This window comes from Megalobrama amblycephala, linkage group LG5 (assembly GCF_018812025.1).
Source record: "Megalobrama amblycephala isolate DHTTF-2021 linkage group LG5, ASM1881202v1, whole genome shotgun sequence".
In the NCBI taxonomy this organism is placed as follows: Eukaryota; Metazoa; Chordata; class Actinopteri; order Cypriniformes; family Xenocyprididae; genus Megalobrama; species Megalobrama amblycephala.
The window spans coordinates 35237610-35261968 of record NC_063048.1 but is presented as its reverse complement, the minus strand read 5'-3'; the positions used below and the strand labels follow the sequence as shown (position 1 = coordinate 35261968).

The following is a 24359-nucleotide window of genomic DNA, read 5'->3' as shown; positions in this document are numbered from 1 at the left end:
ATAAGAATTGAAATTTAAAGAGCCAAACTTCAGGCAATTTTTTTTTTCCTAGAATGCAAATATACATAAGGACCTGCCTGAAAATACAGTTTTTATATAAATATCGGTAAATAATGGTAACCTAAATAATAAGAAAGTTAAATATTTAAAAAATATTTAAGAAGTCCCTGTAAAGTCATTTTAAAGTATGTGTTCTGAGTTTGTCACACCACAGAAAAATGTGTTATTAACCACCCAGCCAAATTTGAATGATTAAAAAAATCTGCAAGTAAATGAAATAAGTTATCAAAATCTCGAAAAAATAGGCAGCGCTCTTTGCTACAGTTTTTAGCATAATTTGAGCTAAAATAGCTAAATCTATTCTACCATTGTTGTCACAGTGGATATTGAAACAATGTTATTGAACTCAGTGCTTTTTTTATTTGCCAATATGTTTGAACTAAGAAAAACACTCTGCTTTAAACCACTAGCTTATGATTCTCTTTTTAAGCTGCTGTTATTTTTGTTTCTCTCTCTCTTTGCTTCATGTCAGATACGATGGACCAAGACAGCAGGCAGTGCTACTGACCGCTTCCAGGACTCCAGCGTATTCAACGAAACACTGCGCATAACCCGCATCCAGAGGCACCAGGGCGGCCGTTATTACTGTAAGGCTGAGAACGGACTCGGCACTCCCGCCATCAAATCCATCCGAGTGGATGTCTACTGTGAGTTAACAAGCTCATCCACCCGTCGGCAGAAAACCACACACTTGACACACGTTCTTGCAAGTCAACGATGGCTTGGTATTAGCCTTTGTATTAGCCAGACTGTGCCTGCATCTTTCTTTAGCTTTTCAGACACATACTCAACCTTGATTCAGCTCTTCACTTAAATCCTTAAGTTACAAATCACATAATCAGTTGGAAAGACACACTTATAAGCAAGTGTTTGCTGTATTACCCTCTGGGTTCACTGTTGATTTTAAAATGCAACCTCACATTTTATAAAATAATGAAAAATGGAAAAGTGCTGTCCTTCTGTTTGTAGCATTGCAACAAATGCTATGTTAAATTATTTATTTATTTATTTATGTATTATTATTAATTATAATTGAGCATTTTTAATTGAGTACTCTTATTGAAATTGTTTTGTTTTGTTTTTTAATATAAAAGCTTGCATTAACTTTAAGCTTGTCAAAAGAACATTTATTTTTAAGGTTGCACTTCTCTTTCCTTTTTTCATGATTATGAAAAAAACGCAGGAAAAAAACTGGGGATTTTTTTTTTATCCTTTGCTTGTTAAGCTATTACGAGCGCCCATTATTCAAAACCATTTCTCTGAAAAAAAAATAATAATAATAAAATAAATAAATAAATAAATGTTAGGCACAGTAATCTAAATAATTTATCATGGCTGGATGACCTTCCAGCATTGTTTATAATGGGCCAGAACGTTTTCTAAGCATTAATGCGTCTCTCACTAGCTGCTTTATGCAGCTCGCAGTGAGACAGTAGCACAAATTCCAAGCATATTTTACATGCCTACTTTGGCACAATATTCACTAACAAAACAGGGTGTTATAGTGACTAAATCTCAGCCTCTTAAGGAGCTAGCTATTACCCACAACCTTTGTGCCCTTAAGCAATGGATGTCCCTAAAATAAGTGTACAGTAGGTCACTTTGAATAAAAGCATCTGCTAAATAGCTGCTTACAAATTATTATATCCACTTATAATGTCTGTCATTTAACGATACACAATAACAAAATATGATAATGACTGGACAATGACATAAGGAAGTGCTTAAAGGGGTCTTGAACTGTATTATTTTGTAATGTTTCCTGGGGTGCACTTATTATGTTAGTATGTTTTTTTTTTATATTAAAAATTGTCATAATTTAGAAATAAAAGGCATTTTTCCTACCCTGATTTAGCCCTCTGATTCGAACGCTCTGTTTTAAGGGGCGTATCTGCTGTGAGACTTCATTGTAAACGTCCACTGCTGTGATTGGCTAACATCTTTGCATTTGAAAATAGCTATTACATGTGGAACTTTTAGCACATGTTTACTATTACAGTGCTCAAGGTTTACTAATCATGAAAAGTGTTAATTATAGCATTATTTTGAGATTGTGGCATGAAAGGTTGCAGTGATGAGCATGTAGACGATCACAGACATGTTGAGTGCATAAATGCAGTGATCTCGTCATTGTAACTTGATTTCTGCACACTAACGAATGCTTTCATCATAACTAACAATGCAAACACAATAATGTAAATAAGAGATTGGTTGATTCTAATGGAAGTTTTGGCAAGAGTCCAGAACTCAGTCACTGATAACCTTGTGCTGTTTGATTGACGGCTCCAGCGAATGTAAAGGAAGCGTTCTTTGATCGCTTGCTATATATAATTTAATCACAGTTTAAATAACAGATTATTTTCATCCTACTAAGAGAAACAATGTGAAGTTGACCAGTAATCTGGGCTTTGTTATGTATTTATTATGTATATTTTTAAATATTAGTATATTATAATATGTTTATAAAACATATAATGTATTATAATATTTATATGATATATTTATATAAATATACACTATACTGTTCTAAAGTTTGGGGTCAGTAATTTTAAATTTTGAATTGTAATAATATTATACAAAATTACTGTTTAACTGTATTTCTAATTAAATAAATGCATCCTTTGTTGCATAAGAGCCTTTATTCAAAAACATTAAAAATATCTTACTGACCCCAAACTTTTAAGTGGTAGTATACAATTTATGTACTGTTTATATTATATTGTGTAAAAGGAACCATTGGAAAGTCTAGCTACATGATTTTATATTTTAACAGAAAAAAACAAAAAAAAACTACTGAAAAAAAAACAGCAAAAAATATGTTTAGGTGCTAATATGAAAGTGTATCCTAGTGATATATGGAAACCTTTACTTTTTCATATGCTTCATTACTGCTTTATGTTTGAAATGGATTACTTCTGATATGGTCGAGCTTATATTATCAGGTCTCTCTAATGGAGCATGTGTTATTTCACGTATTTCTTGTCTAGCACATTTCTTTGGCCATCAAAAGCCAGGCAGTGAGGTTTTTTTATGTGACTCATCATAAGAGCATATCTCATCTAGGTCTCTTTCAAAGAGTTTTGCACTCATACACGTCATCATTCTAAGTCTGTGAACACTTTTATTTTCTAAGATTTGCTACATGGCCTCATTAACGACTTAAAGGCACTTCTCATTGAAGTTTTGGCAACCGTAGACTTTGTTGAAATCAAATGCATGCCTTTGAATATGTGACGAAATGCATAAAATTAGAGGATTAATGAATGAGTGAAATGAAAATGAGGATTTTTCTTCAAAGAGACATCATTGTCAGTAAGCCAGCTCCCCAATTTTTCCAAGTTTCAAAGGTTTACTCCTCTGCTATCGGAACCATCAAAAGCTATCACAACCTGTCAAAAAAGGAGTTGTGTGTTGCCTCTGTTCCCTACAGACACGGAGGAACCATAGATGTTGTAAAGTGATTTACGGTAGCACAGAGAGATGAATAGAAGGAGCGATGGACGATGGCAGGCAGCATTGCCGTGGGGAGACAATGAGGAGCAAGTCATTACCCTTGAATTAGAGAACAGGCCTCAGCTTGTCATTTTTATTCCAGCTTCACGGTGGACTATTCGCTGGTGGGCACTCGCTTTTATCGATCAGAGACACGCTACTCCTGATGCAGTGATCAAAGTCTAGACACACGTCATTGATAAAGAACAGCCAACACGTATGCCGATAAACAACTGAGTACTTTGATTTGGAGTGCCCATGTTGTCTCTAAGTGTGGCAGCACTCACTAGTCATTAGCTTAAAGCAGTCAAGATAGACAATAGCAATATTGATTACGTTCAGGTCTGGTAGGTGGGGGTGTCCCCCTCGGTTGAAATCGCATTCAGGGGAGTTGAAGAATGTTTCAGATGTTTTTGACTTTCATTGTATGAATTTGTGCTTTAGTATTGCAGATATATAATGGCATGCACTGAATGAGTCCTACCAATGCTGTCTGTCAAATTGCTATCTGGCAGGTTGATTAAGAGAGAGAAAGAAAGATGTCGAAAGGCACGGTTTACCGATAGCTGAGAGTCGAGGAAGGTTTTTGCTTTAAGGACAGTCTGTAAAAGCACATGGCTCCTTACTCAAGCACTCTAATTATTGTAGCTTTTGAACAAAAAATTACAGTTGTAAAAATACTCTTAATTCAAGAGCCAAAATAAAGGCGCCTGAGTGGTCCATCATTTGAGACATTATGCTTGCTGCTAATGCTTGTATGTTTTTGCACCTCACTTACAACCTCTAGCTCAAACAGTAGAGCATGCTAGCAACGCCAAGGTTCCATTCCCCGATAATGTGTGAACTGAAAAAAATATGTACTGTAGTATGTACTTCTGTTTTCAATTTTTTCCTGAACTAAAATACTAAACAAAAATTTAATGATACTAACGCAAGGCTTTGCTTTCATCAGAAACTGGTGCGCAGATTTTATGAAAATGGAAAGGTGAATAGTGTTTGGATCTTTATTTAGTAATACAGAGATTTCAGGTAACACTTTACACTGATTCAGTTTATCATTTGTTTAATGTATGGACAAACAATAAACAATTTAACAGCGTTTATTAATGCAGATTAATATTAATTTATACGTAATATGATTAGCATTTAAATACTGTATGTACCATTGTTAATTTATCCTTGTTCATTATACATTAACTATTTTAATTTATAAAACTTGAAATGTTAAAAAATGTATTATATTTAGAATTTAACACACATTATTGATGTTGGTTAATAATGTACTGTTCATTGTTATATGTTATATTTTGCATGAACTAATGTTAATATATAGAACTTTATTGTAAAGTGTTATCAGATTGCGTCGGATCTCAATAACATACACTCATTTTAACTGGTGTTTAATGAGTTAAGTATTAAAAATGTGCAAAGTAATTTATGTCTATCTTGGACCGTAATAAATAGGCTACTGTATGAGTTGCGCTCCAGTAAATTTCAATTCTTTTATGGGCTTCTTTCTTAATTTAGGTCGTTTTTGGCTCATTAAACAATTCGACAAATTATGCCTTCAATCTCTGAGCAGCTTGGAAAGAAACGGGGGAAAAATCAGCTATATCACAGTATAATGTTAGAATTATTCCACATTATTGAGGTATATTTAGCAACAACTTAATGCGTAAGTAGTGGCACACAAATGTTCCTGGTATCTGTAACACTGTGACATATGTATTTGAATTGAGCTTGACTTTTTTTGAATATGAATGCATAAAGCAGGATATAAATAAACCTAAATATGGATGTTTTTGTTTACCTGTAACCTAGTTTTCTGTTTATTTACGTTGTCATTTCCATACTTATGTCCTACATGTCTGTGCATACTGAAGCCTTTTTTCAAAGGTTTCTAGATGGCTATTTCTGTGTACCACCATCTCCACAGAAGTCTCATGGCAGTTTTTGAGGGTGATTTGAGCAATGCTAGATAGCGTGACCAACCCATCTGTTTACATTTCAGATTTAGATGACCCCATCGTGACGGTCCATCAGAGTATAGGAGAGGCAAAGGAGCAGTTCTACTATGAGAGGACAGTGTTCCTGCGGTGTGCTGCCAATTCAAATCCTCCGGTGCGGTACAGCTGGAAACGGGGGAGGGAGTTCTTGTCCCAAGGTTCGGACAAGGGTGTGGAGATCTATGAGCCTTTCTTCACACAGGTAAGACATTGGCTCAGTCTTACAGTATTCAAAGCAATAATGTCAGTTTATGGTATATGTGTGCATATACTGTACACTACCGTTCAAATGTATGGGGTCAGTAAGATTTAAAAAAAAAAATTAATTAACACTTTCTATATTTCAAGTAAGTGTTGCTTTTAAACTCTCTATTCATCAAAAAAACCTGAAAAAATGTATTACATTTTCCACAAAAATGTTAAGCTACTGTTTTCATCATTGATAATTAGAAGAAATGTTTCTTAAGCGGTAGTGTAACTGCATCAGGAGTGTTAATAATGGTCAAGACTAGTGGTGTCGCTAGGTTAACTGGGCCCACTGTAGAGATTATTGCATTGGGCCTCTTTGGTAGAAATCGTGGGGGCCCTCAGGAGATCGTTATGGGTCGTCCAATGCCTCTGTACCCCCTGTAAACAGTCCCCCTTTTCCCTGCACTAGCGATGCCCAAATCGCGGGTTTGAGACTGTCTTCGTTTCACTGCAGTTTTGAGGAGAAAATACTCAGCAATAGTGTTGACATGAATTTGCGCATGGTTTGTCTTAAAGCATATTAAAAACCCCACATAGACATACAAACAACTTTAAAAACTTGATTTTCACCACAGTAAGTCTCTTTGATTAAATAAAAATCAAATAAACCACAGTTTATTTTTTGGAGATTCCAGTGAAATTAATACTTTGAAAGTTAATTCATCTAATTTAATTTATTTTTTTATTATTATTTTTATTTGTAACTTGGTCAATGCAAAATTGCTGATATTCACTTTGCACTTCAGTTAAATGGAATGATATTTATTTGTTTGTAACTTAAAAAACTAATTCAATGGTGTGCATCAAAGTTGACATTTAATACTAGAAAACTTTAATAAAAGATAACTTTATGAAAGCCTGGCTTGCTTGAAAACATTTGATGAACTTCATTGCTCTTGCATGAAAGTTGTCCCAGCTATCAAAAGAGAGAGCATCAGTTTGACATTGTGAGTGTTATCTGGTCCAGAAGGACGCACATCAGATCTGACAGTTAAAAAATAAAAATGCTTTTAGAACACAGCTTTGCCATATCCGATATGGCACAGTGATTGGCCCAGAGTGGATCTGTCCTGGTAATTAGTCATAAGATGCAGAGTATTTCTGGACCTTTTTTGCTCTTCTTATTCCCCACAGAGAATCATTTATGCAACATTAGACTGTGCACTTAGAAGAGATACTGCATGTTATTTTCAATAGAGCCTTCTTTATCTTTCAGCCTCTTCAGAACTATATGAAACTAATGCACTGCAGCTTTTTGTCAATGTCTCAGATTAGAAAGCAGATTAAAAGCCAAGAGTGTTCAGAAGGTTTTTGTATCAAACAGTGCCACGATTTATAACTGATCGACTTAAACGTCTTAGAAGAAATTGACCTCTCCTGAAGATGATAAAAAAAACAAGTGAATCATTTGCCGTACGTGCACAGTTGCCATAATAAACCGGATCTCAACTGGTTTGGCTTCAGCACACAGATTTTACATTGGATGTTTAGTGATGACCAAACACAGTAACACAGTTAACTTCCTCTTGAATTTCTACAGTTTTCTTGGCAGCCCAGAACACATTGTTGGCACAAACCATGTTTTGTTCATGTTAACTTATTTGGCTATTTTTAACAAATGACTGATGAATTTGTTGAGTTTGATGTGATCCCTCATACTATGTTATCCCCCATACTAGCTCATCCAGGTAACTGAAGTCGGTGCTATACGCTTGCTAGGAATGTTTTTTCTTCATGGAAGATTTGCGTTTGGTGAACTAATAAAATATTAAAAAACTTAAATCAATATTTTGTGTACAGTTATTTAATTATGTCATCTGGGTATCGCAGACTTGCTCTTTCTTGTTTCATACAAACGCGGCTGCAACTATTTTGCAGCGATTGTTTTGTACATTATAATGGATTTTAATATAACAAACAGGTAAGATTTTAAAACAGTTTAATCTCAAATCAATATCTCTTAGACCCATAATTATTTATGTGGTGAAATGCTGTGTAATACGTGGTATGACTGTACCATATCCCTTAAATGTCCTTCTAGTTTGAAATTGCCAACAATTGCTTTCTTTGCGGAAGCTTGCGTTTCGAGAGCTAATAAAATATTTAGACTCAAGTCAATATTTTGTGTCTAATTATTTACTTATGTGGCGAGTAGCCGTGTAATAAGCGCTTTGCGCCAGGATCCTGATAACCCTGTCGGGGTTTATTCTGTGATAACAACCAATTGGATGTGCATTATCCCATTGTTTTAGGCAAACTAAAATGTTATATAGAGTAACTTCTACATCAAAACAACAAAGTTTACAACAAAATATAATCAAAACACCACTTAGAGATTATATATACAGTACAGTCCAAAAGTTTGGAACCACTAAGATTTTTAATGTTTTTAAAAGAAGTTTCGTCTGCTCACCAAGGCTACATTTATTTAATTAAAAATACAGTAAAAAACAGTAATATTGTGAAATATTATTACAATTTAAAATAACTGTGTACTATTTAAATATATTTGACAAAGTAATTTATTCCTGTGATGCAAAGCTGAATTTTCAGCATCGTTACTCCAGTCTTCAGTGTCACATGATCCTTCAGAAATCATTCTAATATGCTGATTTGCTGCTCAATAAACATTTTTAATATTAGAATGATTTCTGAAGGATCATGTGACACTGAAGACTGGAGTAATGATGCTGAAAATTCAGCTTTGCCATCACAGGAATAAATTACTTTGTGAAATATATTCAAATAGAAAACAGTTATTTTAAATTGTAATAATATTTCACAATATTACTGTTTTTTACTGTATTTTTAATTAAATAAATGTAGCCTTGGTGAGCAGACGAAACTTCTTTTAAAAACATTAAAAATCTTAGTGGTTCCAAACTTTTGGACTGTATATATATATATATATATATATACAAATCCTATATATTATAATATATATATATATATATATATATATATATATACAAATCCTATATATTATAATATATATATATATATATATATATATATATATATATATATATATATATATATATATATATAAATCCTGAATAATAAATATTAGCTATCAAAGATGCTTTGACAAAAAAAGAAATAACACAAATTATTCATACTGAGTGTTGGGGTAACCCATTACAAGTACGTAATCAGATTACTTTTTCAAGTAACTAGTTAAGTAATGCATTAGTTTTTCCATTTACAACAAAATGGAATTTGAAATGAAATGAAAATGAGATGAAATTTATTCATTTCACTTTTTTTATTGTTATTAAAAACAAGCAAGCCAAGCCCAGGTGAGAAAAAGTAACACAAAAGTAATGTAATTCATCACTTTACATAAAAAGTAATTAAGTAACGCAATTAGTTATTTTTTAGGGAGTAGCGCAATATTGTAATGCATTACTTTTAAGATTAACTTTCCCCAACACTGTTCATATTAATATAATATTTAAAAAGTTGACTTTTTGGTACTTTGTTGGATCACCTCTTGATGTCTAATGTAAAATCTGTCCTGAAGCAAAAGATTGAGATCCTTCTTTATACAATATCATCTTCTTGGCTTGCAGGGTGAGACCAAGATCCTGAAGTTAAAGAACCTGCGTCCTCAGGACTACGCGAACTACACATGCACTGCCTCTGTCCGCAATGTCTGTGGCATCCCCGACAAGAGTGTGCTATTCCGGCTCACCAACAAAACCGGTGAGAGAGATACCAATACCTCCTCCTTGTGCACAGTATTGTCTGTTATTTTAGTCTCCTTCTGCTATATTTGAGCCTTCCAACAAGTAAGAAAGTACATGCAAGCAGCACCAAAGAAGCAACTCTCCAAAGGAAGTGCCCTGAGGCTCTTGTCACCACAAGTGTTATGTGGTCTGATAATCAGCGAGCTGTGAGTGCTGCATGTGTTATTGAGTATGTTACGCCTGTTACATTTAGAGGCCTGCTGCTACTTTTCTCCTCCTCTGTTGGTTGATGGCTGAAGAAACCGCCCCGGGCTGATGTTTTCACCACTGGCCTTGCAGTTAATTCAGTCTTTGGCAAAACCATATTCTTAAGGAAATGGCCCTGCGGGTCCCTGTGCTCCTTATCTGTCTCGGTGGGCTTCACATGCTACTGCGGCGAAGACCTGACCTTTACGGAATCCATTAAAGAATGAACGGAGTCGGCAGACCTTTTCCTCCGGCCATCTCTGTTTCTCTATCTTCCTCTCCCACTCCACCACCCTGCTCATTTTCTTGCACTATCCTTCTTTCTCACTTCTTTTCCGTCTCTCAGCGCTTTTCTGGCAACACATTGGCTGATGATGATGATCATGGCACAGTCCTGGGGATTGACTGATTGCTTTGCCAAATTGAAGGCCTTTGCATCACAGCATGCTTGTGTGCTCGTGGAAGGAGACCTTGATTATATAGATTGGATGTGGTCACCTGGTGCATTATGGGCCCAACTAAACCGATCTCTTTGGATGATAATTATAAATACCACCTTTTTAAGTATAAACACATTAACGTAATTAGGTAAACCACCATAATTGTCATCAAGAGGTGACTGTATGTGAACTTTGTGTATATTTGCAGTAATTACTCACTTCAAGTTGGCTGTGCACCTGGCATTGCTTCTAAACAAGCATATACACTGTTTTTGAGTCCTTTAAAATCTCATAATGTCCCTTCATTAATATTCATGAGTCAAGCTAGTAAGTTTTATGATGTGTGTTCTTCCTCAAACTTTTCAGAAGCTCCGACGCCCCTGGATTTAAAGGGATACTTCACCCAAAAATAAATATTCTCTCATCATTTACTCAACATCATGCCATCCCTGATGTATATTATTAGACTTTCTTTCCTTAGATGAACACAGAGACTTTTAAAAGAATAATCCATCTCTGTAAGTTCAAATAATGCAAGTGGATAGATAAGTTGATACTTAGTTCAAAAAACACTCAAAACGAACACGAAAAAATGTCTTCTGAAGCAAAATAATAGGTGTGTATGTGAGTAAAATACTAATTTGTTAATTTTTTAAACTATAAACCATCACTTCCGGACAGCTTTCATATGTGCATTTGATTGTGTTAACATCAGCATGTTGTGAAACGTGATGTAAGTGCGAGTATCTCTTTAAGTAAGAAAACAAGTCGTCCACATGAAGCTGATGAGACTAACCCTGTCCATTTTTGTTCTAGCCTCCCCCTCTATTAAGCTGCTTGTGGAAGACCCCATTGTGGCCAATCCTGGGCAGACAGTGACTCTGGTGTGTATCATCTCTGGAGGCGAGCCCAACCCGACCCTGACGTGGGTCCGGAATAGCGAAGAGCTTCCGAAGAAAAGTGTTCTCAATGGTGGAACCCTGACCATACCTGCCATCAGCACAGAGGAAGCTGGTGTTTACAGCTGTGTAGCCAGTAACAACGTGGGTAATCCTGCAAAGAAATCCACCAACATTGTCGTCAGAGGTGAGAAGAGAGGCCTTGAGGCCGAGCTAGTTTAGTTTGTTTGTGCTTGATGTATCATAGATTTTGGAAATTGTTTATTTGCAGCAGGTGTAAATAGCACTGGCCACACAGTGCATCCCAAGAGTCTAGTAGAACCAGACAAAACTACCAAATATGTGACTTTGATGTTGGAGAAGTGGCCTGGAGTGCAGAGCATGTGAGTTTGCATCAGGCTTGTGACATTTTTAGATCTAATTTATATTCTAATATTTAGAACCAAACCACATCTGACTCCTGGTGGCCTTGGAAACATGTCATTTGTGAAGCCAAAATATTGATTTATATTTTATAGTTTTAGAATTTGAATTGCTCCATCGTGTAGAATAATTCTGGTAGTTAGAATGAGGGTAAGAACAAAATTATGTCCAGTCACATGTTGTGAAACCAATGGAAAACCTTTTCAGCATAAATAAATAAATACGAAACTTGTATCCAGTTATTTTTGAATTAGATACCCATTGCCTGAAAAAAAAGATATTAATAATGACTGACAGAATGCATCGAAAAACAATCAAGTTGTAGTTCGAAGCTGATGTGAAAGGACGAAGATGTTGCAACTGTTTACTTTAAGAATTATTAGAAAACTATTTGTTGAAACTTTCTTGAAGGTTTGAAAGACTCAACCTTGCTTGAAATGTCATATAAATAGGTTCTTTTCCAGCCAGCGTCATTACCTAGTGTAATGAATATCCATGACTTTGACGTATTACATCGAGCCAAAAGAGCAGAGTGAAATGGAGAAAAGGATTTGCTTTTTCAGGCATATATATGTGTGTGTGTGTGTGTGTGTGTGTGTGTGTGTGTGTGTGACGCTCTCTGAAGTAGCTTTACTATCCCTGGTTTGGAGCAGCTTTTATAGCTTACTTCACAGTTACTCTTCTCAAGGCTGATCCCCGGTGTGCACAAAAAGCTGTTTACACATCTGGAGGTCCAGGTTTTAAAGTGAATCCCTTACTGTCTGTCAACTCACCGGGTCTGGGGAGCACAGTGAGATTACGCATTTCCATCGAGCTGGGTTGCTGTGTGAGTCTGGAGAGTATGATGGGAGTCAGATGTCTTGCCAGTGAGGAGGATCATCTTAGTGAGGTAGACGGCAGAGGGGAAGAGGATCATACCAAAGAAAGAAATCTGCCATGTGTAATTCTCCAAGCTCTCCTCACAACAAAGAGCAGTTTAGTTTGTGGTTAGTATCATTACTGAGAAGTATCAGTATCATTTTGAGTATCATTTTTGGGATTTTTTTTTTTCTAGTTTCCAGAAACATTTTTAAAAGTCCTTTTTATAGTTTGATCTGATGAGTTTGGTTTGATAGAGGGTAACTGCTGTGATTCCGAGTTTAATGTCTTTTGTATCACTCAGCACTCTTAGGTCTCAAATAATAAAATTATCAAACTCAATTCAATAATTTAATTGTTTCTATTTATTTGGAATAAGCGAGATAATGTACTGTCAGCTTTACATTATTGTAAATTATACAACAGTTAGTTTCAGTCCTCAAATCTAATTGGTTAGGCAGCTGGGACTTTTCACTGTTTGTGTCACTCTGCTTGTCTGGGTTTGTTTGAGACAGTCTATGCAGTTATGGATTACATCATTACACCAGTAGTCAACATAATGAGTGAGTCATTTTAATAATTCACTCAATTGATTCATTCAAAAACGATTGTTTATTCAAGAATGAAACATGTGAATGAATAATTTTACCAATTGTTCAAAGTTCTGATTCACTCAGTTATGAATGTATCGTTGAATCATTCATTCAACCAGTTAATTCAAAAACGCTGATTGTTTCAAGAATGAAACAAGTGACACTCATTATACTCTCATTTAACAAATGAATTAAAAAAACGCTGATTCATTTATAAATTAATCAAGTTATTTTTTTATGGAGGAGGCATTGAATTATTCATTCAACTGATTCATACAAAAAAAAACATGAATCATTCAAGAACAAAAAACATGATTAGAGGTATACAATGATTCTGCTGCTGTTTTGTTGAAGCAAAAACAAAATAAACAGCAAAATTGTGTCTATAATGTTACTCAGTATTAACTAATTGTTTATTGAATAATTGTATAAAAGTAATATCGCAATTGTGCTGATTTTGGAGCAACATCACTAAACTCAGACACTGCATCTTAATTCACATACTATCTGTCCTAAATAGTATTTGAAATTAGAATGAGTGTGTCCCAAATCGTAGTATGTTGAAAAGAGTATTCCAAATATACCTGGATGGTCTACTTTTTCCGGTTAGGATTCAAACTACAAACTCAAATAAAAAGTGTTAAAAAAAAAATACAAACATGGTGGATGCAAGAGTCTGACTGTGAAGTAGAGAGGTTAAGTTATTTATTCAATGTTATCCACATTATATTTTATCTGCAACAGCACTGTGAACTTTTGTAATCATACGTTTGGTCATTAACTTTTAAATATATCATTATGCAAATTGGAAACGCACGAGGAGAGCTCTCCGCACGAAAGACCCACGACTGTCAGATCAACGTGCTATTACATTTCTCTCCAAAATTGTTGGAAATTAAATTAAATTGAATTTTGAGGAAGATGATTGACAGGGCAGTTTAAACGATGACAGGATGCACGTAACTAAGCGACAGACACAGTTATGACGAAGCTTGTCTACTCTTCAGCTATACACTTAAAAGTATGTACATTTTCTTCACAAAAAAGTACATACTTTTAGGGCATAGTATAAGTAAGCGAACTGGGACGCAGCAAAGGTGATCAGGGCACCCGTTCGAAGTGGAGGTCTTTTATTTTGCGTTAATGACCAGCTGACTGTACATTATCCTTTAAATAAATTCCACATTAAAAGCCAATTACTTATTGCCAAACAACCTTCCGAGACACTTTTTGCATTATTCATTCATTGTAATATTAAAATGCTATTATTTTAACATTTGTTTTCATTAGGTTTTGTTTACTCACACATACTGATCCTCTGGTGGCTCTGTTTCTGTTCCTGATTGCTTTTCTATAATCGCTGTTGCAGAAACAGACAATCCCGAGCCACTAAAGAAACACTTTTTTGGAGTATTAGACATGGAATTATTTTGTCTGACTGCTTATTTGTTTATTTATTTTTTTGTTTTGTTGTTGTGTACCTAATGATCCAAAGCCTTTATAACACTTTAGGAGTATTTTCAATGTACTAACTGATTCTTACAACAACAAAATGAACTTCCCAGAATGCCGTTCACCTTACTTTTTTGCTTTTCTTCATGTATTAACCACCATCAGAGGAGAGCTATTAATTTTCTACTACATCACATGAAAAACATGAATGTTGCAATAGCCACGACTTTATGGCTCACTTGTGGCCAATGCTGCATTTCCGTTCTGGCTGTGTTGGCCATTTAGGTTTTATATGCTTTTTCTTATGGATAGAAACAACATTATTGGGCAGAAAATAGCAATGATAGGCCCATTCTCTAGCTCGATAGATAGAGGAAGGTTTTATAATATAAGATTGTCAGAGGGGACGTTACAAGCTTGAGCTGCACAGCGTCTTTGCTGCACAGATGGCGGAATCTCATTTGTTGGGCAAAATAAGCAAGGGATTGGAGAGAAAACGATATTACATGGGAGGGTTTGGAAGTTGGGTAATCCCAACACACTCTGCTGGCTGCTTGTACAAAGCTCTATGATAGCAGCTGTACTGGCCATTTGAAATATGACCTTTTCTCCTGCAATGGGAAAAAGAGCATGTGTTGCCAGATGGGGCGGTGGTTGAGGTGAAGGGGTAGAGCTGTTTCCCCAATCACTGATCAGGGAGGGAGCTGAACTCGTGAGGGTGAATGAAGGTAGAATAGAGGTGGCTCTATTTTACTTTTTTTTTGTGTGAGGAGAAGATACGGAGCAGTATAGTGGATTAAGCAAATACACAAAAAATATAGGCATAATATTTAAGATGTAAGATTTTAATTGGATTCAAAATATCCATTCATTTAGATTACACGGTTTTAACATAAATGAATAATCTTAAGGTGATGCATATTTGTCAGTCATATAAATGAAACAAGAATGAGATTTATATAATATTACTAATAAACTGAATACATTTTAAACAAAGTTTTATGTTTATCATCAATAAATAACATTTATTATGTATATAAGCCATTCTTATAAATGTTAACTAATTGCTTGTTCCACAGCTAGCCAAATTAAAGCTGCAATATGTAAGATTTTTGCAGTAAAATATCCAAAAACCACTAGGCCAGTGTAATATATTTTGTTCACTTGAGTACTTACAATATCCCAAATGTTTCCAACTATTTGTAAATCGTGAGAAAATTGCAATTTTAACCAAGGCTCCGGGACGTGTGAGGAGTCGCTCGTCAATTGCGTCATACCCGCGTTAACCCTCGGCCTGCCTCGGTTTCCGGTTTTATTTTGTAGAAACCATGGAAACACCAAAGACACTTTCATATATTACACATTTTAATAGACAAGGGAACAACTGTTTTGATATATTTATAGACAGAAAACGAATTGTTATTATATGGCTCAACACGTTTAGTCTTATTGTTTAAAATAAATCTAATTAATCACATAATGATTCCCAAGTAAATAAAAATAGTTCTTACATTTTTCTTCAATTAAAAACAAACATATGTTTATGTTGCTGAGGGTGGTTGCTAAGGGTGTTGTGTGGTGCTGGCCTAAAATTAACAGTAGCCAAGCGCCACTCGCCAGTTGGCTGGTAACATTTTCATGAATCAATGCATGAACATGAACACATGAATGATGCTCGGGACAGTTGATAAGCCAGTGTTGGTTCATCACGAAAGTTTAAAAAATCACTCACTGCACTTGACTAAATAACTTTTGTAACTTTAATAAGGATTAATTAAAGACCCCCTGTGGTGAAAATCAAGTTTTTAATGTTGTTTATTAGGGGTGTAACGATTTATCGTAGTACGATATTTCGCGATGCAAACATGTTACGATATGCATCGTAGAGTGATGGCAATACTTTTACGATATGACGGCAGTTTAATCTTATTGGTTGAGCTGCCGACGTGACCTACTCTGCAAGGTGGCAGTGAGAGAAGCCGGTTGTCACCGCATATAAATGGTGTGTCTCAATCTATTTTTTTACAGTCTATGGTCTCAATCAGCTCTTTAGTTCAGTAAGTGTTTTGGGCACACATTGAATCTTGCAAGCAGGTTTAAACGTTTCTCATGTCAGTCTCTTGCATGGTCGCGTGAGAAAAGTCGTGGCTTTCTTTCACCGCAGTGCCACAGCAACAGCTGTGCTCACAGAAAAGCAAAAGACGCTTGCGATGCTTTGCTTTAAGAAGTTCTGTGGGGCCATTCACATATTGCGTCTTTTCCGCGTGCAAGTCAGTTATTTTTTTCAAAAATAACTGATCAACGCGGTCGCGACGCGCATGCAATTCTCAACTTTTCAGAATGCCGCAAGCGCACCGCAGGTCGTGTGACAAGAATCAACCGATCAGCTATGGCCTTTCCGTAACAAAACATCAAAAGCTCAGCCGAACAGCTGATCATAGCTGTACATGGTGGTTTTTATATCTTATCTCCATCAATATATCTCGTAGTAAAACTAATGCAAGGGCTAGAAATCATTTATCCTTTGCAGAAACATCCTGATCCTCTTGGAGAGCTCAGTTCATGGTTGCATAGCAACGACCTGACGCCACGGGAGCGCAAGCGCTTTGGAAAGAAGGAGAAGCGGTGCGGCCGCGCCTTCCACGCGTTTTTAGACTCGATATGTGAACGGCCCCTATTCATAATTCTAAGTTCATGTTAAATTTAACATTTTTTTTCAGTGACAGACAGCCCTATTCAACTGTTAATTTGAATACAGAAGGTTTTTATTAAACCTTGAAATGTGATCTTGTATGTAGTACAACATGTTTTTTGAATAAATCTTGTTTGAATTTCAGTTTCATTTTGTTCAAAATATCGTGATACATATCGTATCGTGAACTCCGTATCGAGATACGTACCGTATCGTGACCTGAGCGTATCGTTACACCCCTATTGTTTATATGTCTATGTAGTGTTTTTAATATGCTTTAAAACAAACCATGTGCAAATTCATAAGTCAGCACCATTGCTGAGTATTTTATGTTCGAAACTGCAGTAAACCAAAAACCCGCAGTTTGAAATCTGTGGTGTTTGTGACGTCACAAACTACCTTCGAACCAATCACAACAACATGCAGGCAGGCTTTATCATATCATTAACTATGACTGCTCTGAAGCAGGAAAGTCTCGAGAGAAGCCAGGTTATCTGGTAAATTTTCTGTTGATATGAAAAATTGTGTAGATTTATCAATATAGCGAGTCTATTACGATGTTATGATGAACTATAAGCCTTTCTCCACTGACGTTCTGAGTTGTTCAAAGTGTTTGTAAGGATACTGATTGTTAGAAGGCAGCTGTCTGACTCTGTCTGAGATAAAGAACAGGAACGGTGTGTGTAACATTAGCAACACATTATTAGCTGTTTGATAACGTAGTCAAGCAAAAGGCTATCTATATTAATTCATATTAATTAATGACAGAACCGTCGCAAGGGCTGTGCCAAGTGTGCGAGCGCATAGCGGCTCGCGCCAAAGTAAACAGCTGACTTGAAGTAAAGCCAATAAAGTTCATGTTTTTGTCCTTCGAAATACTTTAAAACTATAAAACATGGCTAACACAATATTGCTCTGAGCGTGTGACCGAGATTCGTGTGCGTATTCAGTCAGTGTGGAATCGCACGTCAAGTTCTGAGAGAGCTATTCAGTCCATTATAAATTCTGATTTTGGCCGCCTCTGGAATGGATCAAACCGTAGATATTAGCCTACCTGATAAGTTCAAGTAAATACGCTGGAAATTCGCGCTCATTCAAGGATGTGCATTTATTTCATGTAGCCACAACACAAACAACAAATCGTCACTGCAGCAACAGTAGACTCTCTGAGCTGGCGTGAGTGGAGGCGGGGTTAATTTGCATATTCATTTATACGTTTATATTAAATGAGGCAAGGTTGTAGATTTACATTCAAGCTATTTTAAGGCATAAAGAATTTTTTTTCACTTAAATTTTTTTTTAAATATTTCGTTTTGGTGATCAAAGATGATTATTAACGGATAAAATAATTGACTACAGGGGGACTTTAATAAAGATGTTTATTTTATACAGTCAAGACTATGCAGTGTTATTTTACATTTGCTTCCTTTATTAAATTTCTGTACCTGAAAACTACTGTAAGACGTAGCTGAAAAACCTGAAAAGCACTGTTTATTAGGGCCCGAGCACCGATAGTGTGAGGACCCTATTGTAATTGCTTGGTCAGTTGTTCTTCTCTGAAATGAATCGTATTTTTGAAGGCCTTAAACATGCTCGAAAACTCATGAAACTTTGCACATGCCAGAAGTGGTGAAAATTTAAGTCTGATATGGGTTTCAGAATTAGGTGTGGCAAAATGGCTCGATAGCGCCACCTACAAAATTTCAACAAAGTGCTGCGCGCGCTACGTTTTACGTACAGGTATGAAATTTGGTAGACACATGTAACAGCACAATACCTACAAAAAAGTCCATGGGCGCAAAATCTGTAAACCCAACAGGAAGCAAGATATTTTGAATTTTCTCTGCAAAATTTGTGCAGTTTTTGCCATTTCCAGACGTTGTACTTTAATCAGATCAACATCATATTTAGTCAGTCTAATCTTTAGGCCATTGCGACGTTCAATTGCGAAGATCTAGAGACCTGAAGGAGGCCTGAAGACATCTACATGCCAATATTCAGTGACAGTCATAGCGCCACCTGCAGGCAATAGGAAATGTCATGTTTTACACTGTGATTAACACCTCATAGACTTTTAATAAGATCAACATTATATTTGGCCAGTCTAATCTAAAGGCCTTAGTGATGATAAATTGCAAAGATCTTGAGTTTACGATGAAGGGCGTGTCCGTGGCGGCCTGACAAAGTCTCATGTTTCGCCATGAAAGAGGAAGCTGTTGTAAATCAGGCATGATAAGAGTCCTGGCCTGAAGACATCTACATGCAAATAATTCACTACCTGAAACACATTTAAATATACCATGAAGTACCAAACATGCTAGAAACACATTAAATAATGCAACACTTGGCTAAGTGCTAATGTATGCGATTAACGTCACAAAACAGGAAGTTGTTGTAACTCAGGAATACAATGTCTGATCTGCCCCAAACTTCCCATGTTTGAGAAGAGACCTGCCCTGAACATATCTACATGACAATATTCAGTTATAGTAATAGCACCACCCACTGGCAACAGGAAGTGACGTGTTTAACAATGTGATGCACTACTAGCAACATACTAAAATATGCAATTGAGTGTTAAACATGCTACAAACATTCTAAAATATGCTAGCAACACCTAGCTGAGTGCTAAATCATGCTATTATCATCATGAAATAGGAAGTTGTTGTAACTCGAGGATACAATGTCCAATCAGCCACATGTTTGATAAATGCCCTGGCCTGAAGACATCTACATGCCAAAATTTAGTTATAGTCATAGTGCCAGCTGGTAGCAGGAAGTGTAGCAAATACAAATGACTGACATTGTCCTCCTATATTTATATACTTAAATGCATATTGCCCACCGTGCTCTGTTTTCCTAAAGCCACTGGGTGGCATGGGTGCGAAGGCCCTTTCATCACTGCTTGCAGCTTTAATTTCATTTCTATCTTTGTTATATTGTATATATTTGTGGTTTGCTTGTAATTTTATTATTTGTTTTTATTTTGTAAGACTTGATTTTCCTGCTAAGACAAAAACTGAGATCAAGCGCCCTGCAATAAAGCAATAAAACTCTTCTTGAGAGAACATCTCAAAGAAATGGCATAGGACAGCACCTTGCCCTAACCCCCCCCCCCCCCCCCACACCTCCCACACACACACACACACACACACATACACACACCCTCCTTCCTTTCCCCCTGACTCAAGTCACTGAATGTTCTCCAATAATGCATATTCTATGTGTAATGTATCTTGTGTATATATTGTTTTTTCCTTTCATGTTTGGTATCATTTTAAATGTCTCAGTGTGATTGGTAAAATGGTTTCACAGCAGTCACTGGTATTATGAGGAAGATTGAAAAGTAAGGATAATTCTGTCCTCCTTTTGGGCGGTATCTCTTCAAGATATCTGAAAACCCACTCCTCTTCCCCCAAAACAGGTGTTGGTGTAGTAAATATTTACAATCTTATTGTTCTGGTCTGGGTATTTAAGGGAAAGTGCAAAGCAGCCATGTGGGATCTTCTGTTTCTGAATTGGCTTCTAATTGTCTAACTATGTAATTGGCATGAGACATTTTTACCTGACAAATAAAATGTTATATTTGATTTATTCTGGATTCTTCTGAAATCATTATGACCAGTTGATTATTGAAGTCCATATTTCCGCAAATCTGCGTCAGGATAGATTCAAACTAAAGGCCCATGAAAGGAGCATGTAAGCACATCATGGGACTTTTTGATTTTGTCTATCAACTGGCTTAGCAAGTTGCAGTATCGTGACTAAGAAAACTGGGTTTTTGTATGAACAAGCATGTGGCTGTTCAACTCAAATGCATTAGTAAACTCTGCACCCTCTGACTAAGAATCAGAAACTGGCCAATTTGTGTCATGAGATCTATGCAAACCCGGGGCGTGTGACTCTAAGCGATATGGGTCAGTAATGAATGAATAATTGAAAGTATGGGATACCCAGAATAATCAAATATCTAAATTAATACATAACCAATGATTAATTTCTAATTGGAAAGACAACCTAAGAGTAATAATCATTTGAAATTGGAGTCAGATTAAACGAGTGAAATTAAGTGAACTTCACAGGGGCGCTGAAAAGACATACACGCGTTAACCCTTCGCCCAGGCCGTCGGATTCCGTTTTTGGGCCGATGGGGGGTTTCTTACAATTTTTCTACTGACTGTTTACTTGTCTTTAACAATGTTTTTAATTTATATTAGTTAGGCTAGTACTTTTAGCTGTGGTATCGAAATTGAAATAGAGAATTGTGAATTTTCTCTGGTATCTAAAATTTTGGGTGTCAGTTTCAAGGCCGGTAAAAGATATTGGTGGCTGGTAAATTTTCTAAAGTCAACGGCCATTGACAGGTATAGCAAAAAGTTAGTCTTAGGCCCTGGATACACAGAACCATCGGGTAAAGCGTTCATAGTCGTGCTGTACCACGAATAAAACACAGCTATTGACCAATCAGAATCAAAGACTGGAACTAACCATTTTTATAAGGAATTGTTAAAAGGAATTGCAATCGTTAAATGCCTTACAATTCCTATCATTATACATGGTGCTTTTGAAGCTGAATTGTATTGCATGGTGAGTAAATGATGACAGAATTTTCATTTTTAGTTTAACACTTTCTGTAACAAAAAAAAAAAAAAAAGAGAAAAAAAAATCTTCTGTAATCTTGCTCAGCTCCTACATGGAGCAAACACAGTGCAGGGATTACTTGGGGGCAGATTGGTCTGATGAAAGCTGTAATAGGACGTCATTCAGTGGCACCCAGGTGGGAGTGACCAGATAGCCATCCCTGAGTAAGGCCTTTTCTGACAGCTCTGTTCCACCACCCACTGGCAGCATCATCAATAAAACACACCCCACCCTTCCCCAGTTATCACTCAAATATTGAGCCTTGTCAGTACTCTTCAGCAGATTATGCCAAACGTTGCAGGGTCTGCTCTGCAGATAACTGCAAAATAACCCAACGTTCTTTATAAGATATTTATTAGCTGGAGGGGGATGGAAAGAGGGTATTGCTGAGCCTGCACACTGCCATAGAAACTCATCTTTTTATTTATTTACAGAGGAGATATCATCTCCCGTTTGGGCCACTTTCCACCAAGCAATCAAAACAGGCATGCAAAGATCGGTCCTACCATCCCCCCATCCCTGGATGCTGAAATTGGTCTTATTTCTGATATGTAAATTGTGTTCTACTAATCGCTTTGATGGCCATTCACATCAACTGTTCTCTCAGCAGAATTGCTGTGCAAACTTTGCGTTGTCTGTAGCAATGCAATGCGTCAATATTGTGATGTGAGGGCACATTGATGAGATTCCCCTGGATGTAATGACTGAGTGCAGCTTTTGCCTGTAAAGCGGTTTTCAAATTAGCTGGGCTCATGATGATCCTCTCATACATTGCACTACTTGACTTATTCCTCCGCTAAATAAAATGGATAATAGAGAATTCAGTTGCTTTTGATGAGGTGGTGACTATTAGACTGCTGCAGTGGTGATTTATTGCAGCTAATAACAGATTTGTATTCAAGAATTTCTTCTTCTCTAATGGGAGGGCTCAGATCTTGTTGGTGGGGCTTTATGTTGATTGTATTACTGCCTGTTGTATAAGGGAACATGAAACAGTGGTTATAATTCACTATATAATTTATATATTTTTATTTTTTGTTTATTTTTTATTTATATGTTTTTGTTTTTTGTTTTTGTGTGTGTTTACCATCAACCTGCCAGGGACTGCAGATGAAAATTAGCCAGAATGGCTAAATCTGGCACATTTACATAAGAGATTTGTTTCTTGTGTTAATTAATGTGTATTGTCCTCTTTTAAAAAAGCAAATAAATAAATATAAATTATACAGCAAAAGATTTTCATGCAAAATTTGCTCTAAACAGGTTCCTTTTTGCATAAATTTGTTCTGATCCTCATTCTCTTTTTGATGAATAAATCATTTTTAATAATAACAGACATTTTCGCCACAACTATTAACAAAGAAAAATGGCTATATCATTGTTTGACATTTACAATGGGTGTTTATTGTTTACAGAATACTTCCACTAGTTAGCGCTGACTAGCATCTTAACATCCTATAACAATACAGATAGAGCTCCACTCTACTGTAATAATAAAAATGCAAAGGAAAAAATTGTTTTGTATGTTGTAAACTCCCACATAGCTGAGCACAAATGTGAATAGCTGATAATGCATTAGACCTTGTAAACCAAAGTCGTGCTCCATCCTTGATCATTACTCCAAGTAATAAGACAGACAAGCTGCATTAATTGACACATTTTAGAAGATATTGGACCCATATCTGACTAGCAGAACTACAGAAACGTGAGTTAGCCAGTTAGCAGGAGACATACCGTCTTAGGGTGTACTTTACACAACATAACATACAAAATACGAATTTTGAACAATCGCTAGGAAATATAAACATCAGTTATTAATCATACTTACAGGTTGAGATTCAGAGGAGAAAGCTGGTCCAAATAAACTGGTCATTGATTCATATTTTAAAGCCAAGCGTTTTGTGAATCCTCCGTGTAAAGTCCCAGAGGTTTGAAAAGCAGTCGTCAGTAAAATGACGGAAACACAACAAAAGATTGTACTGCTGTGGTATTGTTGAAAAAAATGAGTTTTCCCTGGCGTCTGCACGCACAATAAGTGGGTGGGCAATATGTGATGTCACAACGAAACGGCTTGGGATTAGTTTTACAAACGACACGTTTAATTGACTCAGAGTCGACTCTTACTTTTGAGAGACAATAACTTTATATACAGTGCACTTTCAGATTTAAAACTTCACTTAGAGCTGTTACACACTACATGAAAGGTTATTTTCAAAAATCCATGATATGACAAAATATGAATATAATTTCTGTTACAATAATAGAACACTATGGCTTAAAGGATTAGTCCACTTTCAAATAAAAAATTCCTGATAATTTACTCACCCCCATGTCATCCAAGATGTCCGTGTCCTTCTTTCTTCAGTCGAAAAGAAATTAAGGTTTTTGATAAAAACATTCCAAGATTATTCTCCTTATAGTGGACTTCAGTTGGTCCCAAATGGTCGAAGGTCAAAATTACAGTTTCAGTGCAGCTTCAAAGGGCTTTAAACGATACCAGACGAGAAATAAGGGTCTTATCTAGCGAAATGATCAGTCGTTTTCTAAAAAAAATAAAAAATTATATACGTTTTAACCATAGACGCTCGTCTTGAACTAGCTCTCTTCTTCTTCATCTCT

General features: G+C 36.1%; 1 protein-coding gene across 1 annotated transcript in view; it reads left to right on the top strand.

Moving 5' to 3' along the window:
• Positions 1-430: 430 nt before the first annotated feature.
• The window catches only part of mdga2a (MAM domain containing glycosylphosphatidylinositol anchor 2a), a 113157-nt gene continuing 89228 nt past the window's right edge, over positions 431-24359 (top strand). Inside the window, exons 1-4 of the mRNA XM_048190263.1 lie at positions 431-707; positions 5564-5760; positions 9380-9512; positions 10999-11268. Of these exons, the coding sequence (XP_048046220.1) occupies positions 431-707; positions 5564-5760; positions 9380-9512; positions 10999-11268 (877 nt within the window). The remainder of the gene's footprint in view (positions 708-5563; positions 5761-9379; positions 9513-10998; positions 11269-24359) is intronic.